The sequence below is a fragment of the Crassostrea angulata genome, chromosome 3 (assembly GCF_025612915.1).
Source record: "Crassostrea angulata isolate pt1a10 chromosome 3, ASM2561291v2, whole genome shotgun sequence".
Classification (NCBI taxonomy): domain Eukaryota; kingdom Metazoa; phylum Mollusca; class Bivalvia; order Ostreida; family Ostreidae; genus Magallana; species Magallana angulata.
This window is the reverse complement of record NC_069113.1, coordinates 12,564,718-12,575,572: the sequence shown is the minus strand read 5'-3', so window position 1 is coordinate 12,575,572 and position 10,855 is coordinate 12,564,718. Positions and strand designations below refer to the sequence as shown.

The 10,855-nt window shown below is 35.0% G+C and overlaps 1 protein-coding gene across 1 annotated transcript in view; it reads left to right on the top strand.

Moving 5' to 3' along the window:
* The first annotated feature begins 4,409 nt into the window (after window positions 1-4,409).
* The window catches only part of LOC128175697 (IgGFc-binding protein-like), a 55,265-nt gene continuing 48,819 nt past the window's right edge, over window positions 4,410-10,855 (top strand). The window contains exons 1-10 of the mRNA XM_052841518.1: window positions 4,410-4,620; window positions 4,745-4,846; window positions 6,157-6,398; window positions 6,498-6,823; window positions 6,911-7,224; window positions 7,328-7,539; window positions 7,645-7,795; window positions 8,728-8,829; window positions 10,139-10,380; window positions 10,480-10,805. Of these exons, the coding sequence (XP_052697478.1) occupies window positions 4,410-4,620; window positions 4,745-4,846; window positions 6,157-6,398; window positions 6,498-6,823; window positions 6,911-7,224; window positions 7,328-7,539; window positions 7,645-7,795; window positions 8,728-8,829; window positions 10,139-10,380; window positions 10,480-10,805 (2,228 nt within the window). The remainder of the gene's footprint in view (window positions 4,621-4,744; window positions 4,847-6,156; window positions 6,399-6,497; window positions 6,824-6,910; window positions 7,225-7,327; window positions 7,540-7,644; window positions 7,796-8,727; window positions 8,830-10,138; window positions 10,381-10,479; window positions 10,806-10,855) is intronic.

Genomic DNA, 10,855 nt, shown 5'->3' with positions numbered 1-10,855 from the left:
ATGATTGGTAAAATCGATTCATTCCAAAAATGAGGAAAATATCCTCGAGGATAGCATCGTTCTGTATATAAAATTTCAACAGCGTACAATTTTTACTTTTTCTTTTATGTTATTTCTTATAACGTACTCCTACAAAGCTTCATTTTATCATAACGTCATAAAAGCGCAATGGCAATGCTCCCCTTACCGCACAACGTAAAAATCGTGTTAAAAATCAAAATTTTCTTTAAAAATCTAAATATTTTTATCTGTATTTTGTTTATTGTGTTCAATTTTACAAATGATATCGAAAAAAACCATAAGAAGTATAAAACAACTGTATTATATTAGATTTCGCAAAAACATGCACAATACAAAATTAAGTCGGCCTCCTTAAATACAATGTATGCTGACAACACTGCTAAAACTAAACATGTAACCGAGACGGATACACTATCAATCACAAATATTTGACATGTACTGTTGCAAAAAATGGTGTAACAAGCCATGATATATACACGTGGCACGCCAAATTCACATAAACAAACTAAACATTATTTCATAGCCGATGAACTAGGTTTATCAACTAGGAACTATTTTCGAATCATAAACTATATTTTTGATTCGTAGAACCATATTTAACGGTTTAAAGGTATACTTTACGAATGCTATCCGTTTGTAATTTAACATTGCTGATTAACATAGAAACTATCATTTACAGTCGTTAAGCATAGTTATGAGTTCTTAAACATAGTTTCACAAATCGTTTAACCATATTTAAACATCCGATAAACTTTGTTTTACATTCGTTAATTATAGATCTCCGTCGTAAACTATAACTAACTGTCATTTATACTCATAAACTATATTCAACACACATAGAATAATCTATTGTCCTCAAATGTAGAGCTATGTAAAACTAATAATAGTTTACAGTCCGTAAACTATAGTTATCAGCCGAGGAACCTAGCTTATAGACTGAATCTATGTTTAGCTCATTTTCATGAATTTGGGTTGTCATGGACATGTATATACTAGTAACTTAATTACTTACTAGTAACCGAACATTAACAAGAGCATGTTAAGTGGTATCGGACACCTCCATATTGTGACGTAACTCCTATCCAAATCAAGTGTTATTTGATGATTTGTTCTTTCACAAGATAGTTTCTTTAAAGCGTAGCGCTATGGCACGCCAAATTCACTGAAATAAGCTAAACATGGTTTCACAGTCAGTAAACTAGGTTTAACGGTTGTAAACTGTAGTTTACGGACAGAAAACTTTAGTTAAGTAGTTAATCTATATTTCACGTCTTTTAACCATATTTACATATCATCTATGTTTTAGAAGTGTAAAACAAAAATAACACCGAAAACAACCAATTACGTTGCCAAAATAGTTCATCTTATAAATACAGTTTCACCATTTGTGAAACTATAATTAAGAGTTGTTACTGAATGTAAATTATAGTTTACAGAATGATGTGAAAATACATGTATATGTAATTATCAGCAAAATATATTTGAGAGTTTATTTACTGACAGAAAGAATTAGATCTGCATTCGTAAACTATTGTCTGCATCCGTTAAATATGGTTTTACAGCCGTTAAATATAGTTTTACAGATAGTCAACAAACATAGTTTTACAGATAAAAACTGTAGTCAACAGATAGTTAATAAAGTTTATGTTTTGTGTTTATAACAGTATTTCCGAGTAACCAAATCAAATGGGGAGGAACGGTGAGAAAGGTATTTTAGCAACATAATATATATACTAGTATCAGGACATGTTTTACACTAGATATAAAACTCTTTGTGGTTGCAAATTTTCTCCACATATCTTTTGTTTTGGTTATTTTAAATTCAGTATCGTCTTTTTATATTTAAAGGAAGATAAATTTTTCCTTAGTTTGTTTCTCGTAATAGTGATTGAAAACATATTTCCTCCGGCAAATTTTCCTTTCTCCAACTTAGTTTACTGACGTGAGTAGTATTTCAAGTTTAATTATTATACCGTTTTAAGAATTGGTCGTTTTAAACATGAGATGTCTTTTGAGATAGCGAATAAGGAAATGCTACAATACCGGTATGTTGTCGAGGAAGGACATTGTGTGGATAAAATAAGAATAAGCTTTTCATCTTAAAACTATTTAGAATTCAAGAGAGATTTTTCACATTTACTTTCTTAATTGTTTGTATATTAATGTGGAAAGCTACATCAAACTTTTAGAGTTCGTTAAATTATATTTCTGAAACAAGATTTCATTGTTCAAAGAGGGATATATGCCTTAAACTATTTCATACAATTTTTTGTATTTTTTTTTAATGAGAAAGTGGAAAATATGTTTTATTGCAAGCAAAACACTGTGGCGATGTACATTTGTTGTAAATAAAAGCATGATATTGATATCTACTAAATTATGTCCTGTAATCAATAAAACGTTTTATTTTAACATCATCTATGAAAATAAGGAAATTCTTTTGTTCATATTTTTTAAATCTATGGATAAAACCTTTCAATAACATTGTTAAAAAGGGACATTTTGTCAATTAAAAATTGCTATACAGGGTTGCGAATGAATCCAGAGCATACAGAAATCATGTGTAACATTAAAAAATAAAAACTAAGTTCAGAAAAAAATAAAAAAATAAAAATCTCAGACATATACCGACATTATTGAATAAAGCAATACTGAGTAAGTTATTAAACCCCCCCCCCCCCCCAAAAAAAAAAAAACCCCAAAAAAAAACAAAAACCAAAAAAAACCCCAAAAACCTTACGATTATTGCTCATCCTCATCTCTCGAATTTAACAAAACTTTAATATTGTGAATTTAATATCAGGGATTTTTGTGTATACCAAAACCTAAAATCATAGGAGCATGAACTAATTGTCCTCGAGAACACGAATGACAGCTTGTGTTTATTTTCACCATGAAATGTATGCAGCAATTCATGCGCCGTATTGGTCGAGTACACTGTCCCCGTCCGAGGTGGCAAGCCCAGCTGAGCAGCTGTCTTACCATTGTGCTGTGGTGTATATTACGATATAAGATGATTGTTGCTTCAAGAAACCATCTGAAAGGGCATTTAATTTGCCATTCCGTGTTTGTTGATTAATTCTTTGTTACAACCATAAATGAAGAAAACACAGGAGGCGCGATCACCTGTGTATTTCTATAAGGAAAATATAAGAATCAATGAAGATCCGCTATATAAGAAAGGTGACAGGTTAGTTATTTCCGACAAAAAAATGGAAACCAGGCGATACCTATTCTATGTCCTGGCAATAGTTGTCCTTTGTTATCTAGATTTGTCGCATTGTTTAAGTGAGTACTAATCAGTAGATCACAAAATTCAAGACCTTTTAGTGTTTGTAACGCTTTTCACATAATTTTTTGTCGATATGATGTAAACGCTATCATCACAAATTACCTTTTAAGATATCTCATGATTATAATGACAATTAAGCTTTTGATTTTTATACTGTCACTTTTGCAAAACAATGCCATTGTTTCAACGTTCGTTTTGCTCTAAATGGCATATTTGATTATATACAGGAAGTTGATATCTACCATAATGGAGGTGTGAAAATCGCTGCGCTTTTAGAAAGCATGCAACCTCTAGCATGGGTTGTATATTCCAAAATTAAAGTTTGATATGTAAACTGGGATGTTTTTCTTTAGGAATCGATATTTTCATAAGTCTCACCATGATCTAATGGAAAAGCGTAATGCTTGGAGAGATTATTAATTTTTTTTTTTCAGTCTTGTGAATTCATTATTAATGCATTTTAGCAACCTGCAAATTCGAAAATAAGAATATCAGCTGTGGCATACAAAGAGTCAATGGCACCGGTTTCCCTATTTTGTGTAACCTGAATATACCCGAAAATATCATAGACTTAAAGGTAAAAAATGTAAAAGTTAACCGAGACTCAAAACCTTGCCAAAATGGAAGATCATTTCGATTGGTTAAAAAGAAAAAGAAATGGATGTTGAGTGTGTGGAAAGGATGTAGAGGAGTTTTCCTGATTACATTTCGCAAAACTAGTAAGTTTATAATGCATGTGGAAAATAACAATCTACTTACTATTCTAACATATTTGTTACATTTATAAATCATTAATTTCATTTTACTGTAAAATAGACTGTTCAAAGAAATGTGGACGCAATGCCTTCTGGAAAGAAAATAGAAATAAAGGAGGAAAATGCCAATGCAAAACTGGTTATACAGGAAATCCTACGCAACAATGTTTAAGTACGTTATTCATTCTTCACAGCTTAATATTAAGAATAAGAGCAACAATTGTATACTTAAGGCAATGCAGAAACAAATAAAACATCCCTTCAATTGTTTCAATGACTCAAAAAATTTGATTGTAGGAAAATGCCAAAGAGACCAAAGGCAAATATCCTGTGCCAGCAGAATGAAAAACGGGAAGGCTGTTCCTTCCACCTGCAAACCGAAAATTCCGCAGGATGTAGAAAATGTACAAATTGGACTTGTCAAACAAAATCCTGGCTCAAGTTCTTGCAAGAAGAACAAGTCTTTCAAATTAATAAAGAAGCAGAGAGCGTGGCAGGTGGAAGTAAGCAAGGGATGTCGCGGAGTTTTCAAAGTCACTTATCAAGAGAAGTGTAAGTTTTGATTTGTTTCGATCTCTTAAAAGCAAATCGCTGCTTGTGCTACACTTTGTTCATATTAAGATATTAAAGTGCATCAAAGGTTTTGTGACAGAGATTGCAATCGTTGACATTGTAGTCTGCAACCTGAAATGCGGCGCCAATGCCTTTCCGAAAAGGAGAGGCCGCAAATGTCGGTGTAAGAAAGGCTATCGCGGAAACCCAAAGACAGGCTGCACAGGTTTGTCGAATCATCGTTCCATGTTCACACAAACTAGAATGTACACGTGTGTATTTATATTCATATCTTATTGCATTTCGAATGAATGTCGCATTAACTACGGGGATTGTAAACGTGGATTTTTATTTGAAGCAGGGATGGGGTTGATTATTTTTAAAAGTAATCAATTAATTACAATTACTTTGGGTTTTAAAAGTAATTTATTACAAGCTGATTACATCCAATTTTAGAAGTAATCGATTACTTTAGATTACTTTTCCTTCTTGTTATCATAATTACTTATGATTATTTTCGATTACTTTACCAGTACATGTATTTAGTGTGTTTTTTCTCTGTTTTTTTTTTTAAATCTTAGTTTATATATTTAATATTTTGGAAAGAAAAAAGCATTTTGAACAGAAGTTTCAATTCTGATATCAAGTCATCAATTTTTACAAGCTTCTTTCGTACACTTTATCATCATTTAACATTTTGACTATCTCCATGTTCCTAAAAAAAAGCTAAGGACATTAATTCATTCATCAAATAAGACACAGTTTTACCGATATAGATTAAATACAAAACACACAATTGACTGTATAGATATATGTTGAACTTAGACTATAAATTGGAATAGGTTTTTACCACAATAAATAAACTGGTTGACTAGGAACACGGGGGTATATATCATTGCTGTGTTAAGGATATGATCTTATAGAGTGTGTTCCCGTTTTGCCTACATTTGACAATTAGGTACAAAGCAATAGATGTGAATTGTGTTTTGATAACAGTAAATAAACCATATCTAAAATTGAACCTTATTCAACTAATATTTGTAATAACAATGAATTGACGTATTTTTTTTATTATTGTAATCATTAGAGTAATCAGAAATTAATCATGATTACAGGACCGTTTAAAAGAGAAATCCATTAAATTACGATTACTTGTAATCCTAAAAACGGATGATTACTGATTACTCCTGATGACTCAGCAACCTGTAATCGATTACAGCTGATTACGAATATACCCCATCACTGATTTGAACTGGTATCGGTGAATGCTTCATACAGTAATCTCATTTGTTTCCAAATTTATTTGTCCATTAAAACTAGCAAAGCCTGTGCTTGCACTTCACAAAGAGGATATCAGAATAGAAGATTTTCGAATATACCTTTTGGATTGATTGTGTCAATTTACCCGAAAGAGGGAATGATATTTTATTTTTTTCCTTTTCATGTTGTTATGAATGTATTGTATTCCTCAGAAAAATGACCACAAACAATGCAAATCAAGCCAGTGAATCAATGAAAGTGTTCATTTTGCTTCAGCTGCCTGCGTGTGTCGTGCATCCGGAGACCCACATTACAAAACGTACGACGGGTCGAAAATTCACTTCATGGGCGTTTGCAAGTACACGCTGACCAAAACGACCGAGAAGACTCCATGTGCTTTCAACATCATGGTATCAAATGAAAGGCGAAACAATAAAAAGAAAGTGTCCTATACAAAGCAAGTTGACGTCGAGATCGGTGGAAGCTACGTGGTGTTGTTCAAAGGCAGAAAAACTGAGGTAAGAACTTTCCCGCGAACGGGGATGAATACAGTTATATCGGAGCATCGCACACTTCCCGAGGTATATGTTACTCGACACAATCCATTTTCGTTTAAGGTGAATGGTACAGGGATAGATGTGAGCAAATCACGCTTCGAGAAAGGTGGTATTTTACTGACAACAGTTGGACGTCGTTTTGTTAAGCTTAAGTCAGCTTCGTGCGGAGTGACAGTTCTTTGGGATGGCAAACACTCCGTGGAGGTAACTGCTGATAGGAGCAAATACGGCGGAAAGTTGACTGGAATCTGTGGAGACTGCAACGGAAAGCGGGACGATTTCCGACTGGCCAACGGAACTAGTGTTTCTCGTTTAAAAGCCAAGGACAAATACAGAGAGATCGGGGACAGCTATCGTGTGGTTGACGCCCAGAATCCTTTATCAGCGTAAGTATGGCTAAACTCAAGTTGACAGTCATTAACCGGTGTTTGGATTGCTATTGTTCTAGATCTCTCTGCATGTATCGTGCACAGGTGCGGTCCAACACCGGCGTTTTCCAGCTGCACAAAGACGCAGACTGCAAAATATAGCAAAACTGAAGCTTGTGGTCTGATGTCGGACACTTCGGATCAAAACCCGTTCGGGAAATGCGTAGAATGGATGAAAAAGTCAGAGGAGCCGGACGGAATCAATCCGTTCTCATCATGTCTCATTGATGCCTGCAACAATGACGGACCTGCACTCAAGAAGATTGTGTGCTCAGCGCTCGAAGAATTTGAGGAGCAATGTGTAGAAAATGGATATGCGCCGCCAGAGAAGAATGATTGGAGAAATATCACCTCATGCTGTAAGTATACATTTATTTGATTATTGAAGGTGACGCGCTGTTATTGAATCATTCAGAAGGATTTCAGATCGCTATCAGTGACTGCGTCACCTCTCGTTTCCAGCGTTACCCGAGTCTCAAAAGTGCCAAGAAAACGAGGAGTACGTGGAAGATGGAAGTGGATGTCCTAACACTTGTCAGTCGCCGAAATCAGAAGATACCTGCACCGATGTCGATATCGCCGGTTGCCAATGCAAGAAAGGTTACGTCAGAGAGGGAGATAAGTGTGTGCCGTACAGCGAGTGTGGATGCATGATGCAAGGTCGCTATTATCCAGTGAGTAAACCCAAAGTCCACCGATTGTCAAGAAAATCAGGCTGTATTGCTATCTTTCTCCACAAAGACACTTGTGTTTTGACTGCATCATATTTCTGATTACAGCAAGGAACCTCCATTCTCTCCAAGAACTGCAATGTAAAAATGTCCTGCAAGTTGGTGGGCGGGACACCTGTAGCTGTCAAGGTCGGAAACAGTTGTGGCAAAGGAGAGACATGCAAATCCACCAAAGGAATAGGAAGTTGTCGGAGGAAAGGTAACCCTCTCAATCTCAATTCACGTGGTGAGACATCCTTTTGGGATCATATTCCTGAGCATCACATTTTGCATAACCTTAATTTTCAAATGGCTGTGTGTCATAATCAGCATTATGTTACCAATGTTTCACATGTTTGAACAATTCTTTAAACAAGAAATGTATGTTTTTCCAAAGAAATGTGTGAATATACATATGCTTGAATATATATTTTCAAACCACTGAATTATTTTTGAATGTAGCAAAGGTGAAAAATTAGTCTTTGTCGTCAGCGACTCATGCGATTGCAGACATTCTGTTCTTTTACGAATATGCTTCAAAACACAAAGTAAAGCATGTTCTTGATTCAAGAGTGTTTGGATATATTAAGAACCATTTTGAAATCAGTTCAATCGAATTGGAATCTGACGCCACAGCGTTCATGTAGGACTGCTTAAGATCTGTAGAGACATCATTGTGTCCAATGTTTAGTCCACTTTGATTCTTTTATAGTCGATCACAGCAAAAACTATTGAATTATGTTTCACAATAAAGCGTTATATTTTAGTTGTAGAAAAATGCCAAAGAAAGCAAAGGCAAATATCCTGTGCCAGCAGAATCAAAAACGGGAAGGCTGTTCCTTCCACCTGCAAACCGAATATTCCGCAGGATGTAGAAAATGTACAAATTGGACTTGTCAAACAAAATCCTGGCTCAAGTTCTTGCAAGAAGAACAAGTCTTTCAAATTAATAAAGAAGCAGAGAGCGTGGCAGGTGGAAGTAAGCAAGGGATGTCGCGGAGTTTTCAAAGTCACTTATCAAGAGAAGTGTAAGTTTTGATTTGTTTCGATCTCTTAAAAGCAAATCGCTGCTTGTGCTACACTTTGTTCATATTAAGATATTAAAGTGCATCAAAGGTTTTGTGACAGAGATTGCAATCGTTGACATTGTAGTCTGCAACCTGAAATGCGGTGCCAATGCCTTTCCGAAAAGGAGAGGCCGCAAATGTCGGTGTAAGAAAGGCTATCGCGGAAACCCAAAGACAGGCTGCACAGGTTTGTCGAATCATCGTTCCATGTTCACACAAACTAAAATGTACACGTGTGTATTTATATTCATATCTTATTGCATTTCGAATGAAAGTCGCATTAACTACGGGGATTGTAAACGTGGATTTTTATTTGAAGCAGGGATGGGGTTGATTATTTTTAAAAGTAATCAATTAAATTACAATTACTTTGGGTTTTAAAAGTAATTTATTACAAGCTGATTACATCCAATTTTAGAAGTAATCGATTACATTAGATTACTTTTCCTTCTTGTTATCATAATTACTTATGATTACTTTCGATTACTTTACCAGTACATGTATTTAGTGTGTTTTTTCTCTGTTTTTTTTTAATTCCTAGTTTATATATTTAATATTTTGGAAAGAAAAAAGCCTTTTGAACAGAAGTATCAATTCTGATATCAAGTCATCAATTTTTACAAGCTTCTTTAGTACACTTTATCATCATTAAACATTTTGACTATCTCCATGTTCCTAAAAAAAAGCTAAGGACATTAATTCATTCATCAAATAAGACACAGTTTTACCGATATAGATTAAATACAAAACACACAATTGACTGTATAGATATATGTTGAACTTAGACTATAAATTGGAATAGGTTTTTACCACAATAAATAAACTGGTTGACTAGGAACACGGGGGTATATATCATTGCTGTGTTAAGGATATGATCTTATAGAGTGTGTTCCCGTTTTGCCTACATTTGACAATTAGGTACAAAGCAATAGATGTGAATTGTGTTTTGATAACAGTAAATAAACCATATCTAAAATTGAACCTTATTCAACTAATATTTGTAATAACAATGAATTGACGTATTTTTTTTATTATTGTAATCATTAGAGTAATCAGAAATTAATCATGATTACAGGACCGTTTAAAAGAGAAATCCATTAAATTACGATTACTTGTAATCCTAAAAACGGATGATTACTGATTACTCCTGATTACTCAGCAACCTGTAATCGATTACAGCTGATTACGAATATACCCCATCACTGATTTGAACTGGTATCGGTGAATGCTTCATACAGTAATCTCATTTGTTTCCAAATTTATTTGTCCATTAAAACTAGCAAAGCCTGTGCTTGCACTTCACAAAGAGGATATCAGAATAGAAGATTTTCGAATATACCTTTTGGATTGATTGTGTCAATTTACCCGAAAGAGGGAATGATATTTTATTTTTTTCCTTTTCATGTTGTTATGAATGTATTGTATTCCTCAGAAAAATGACCACAAACAATGCAAATCAAGCCAGTGAATCAATGAAAGTGTTCATTTTGCTTCAGCTGCCTGCGTGTGTCGTGCATCCGGAGACCCACATTACAAAACGTACGACGGGTCGAAAATTCACTTCATGGGCGTTTGCAAGTACACGCTGACCAAAACGACCGAGAAGACTCCATGTGCTTTCAACATCATGGTATCAAATGAAAGGCGAAACAATAAAAAGAAAGTGTCCTATACAAAGCAAGTTGACGTCGAGCTCGGTGGAAGCTACGTGGTGTTGTTCAAAGGCAGAAAAACTGAGGTAAGAACTTTCCCGCGAACGGGGATGAATACAGTTATATCGGAGCATCGCACACTTCCCGAGGTATACGTTACTCGACACAATCCATTTTCGTTTAAGGTGAATGGTACAGGGATAGATGTGAGCAAATCACGCTTCGAGAAAGGTGGTATTTTACTGACAACAGTTGGACGTCGTTTTGTTAAGCTTAAGTCAGCTTCGTGCGGAGTGACAGTTCTTTGGGATGGCAAACACTCCGTGGAGGTAACTGCTGATAGGAGCAAATACGGCGGAAAGTTGACTGGAATCTGTGGAGACTGCAACGGAAAGCGGGACGATTTCCGACTGGCCAACGGAACTAGTGTTTCTCGTTTAAAAGCCAAGGACAAATACAGAGAGATCGGGGACAGCTATCGTGTGGTTGACGCCCAGAATCCTTTATCAGCGTAAGTATGGCTAAACTCAAGTTGACCGTCATTAACCAGTTGTTTGGATT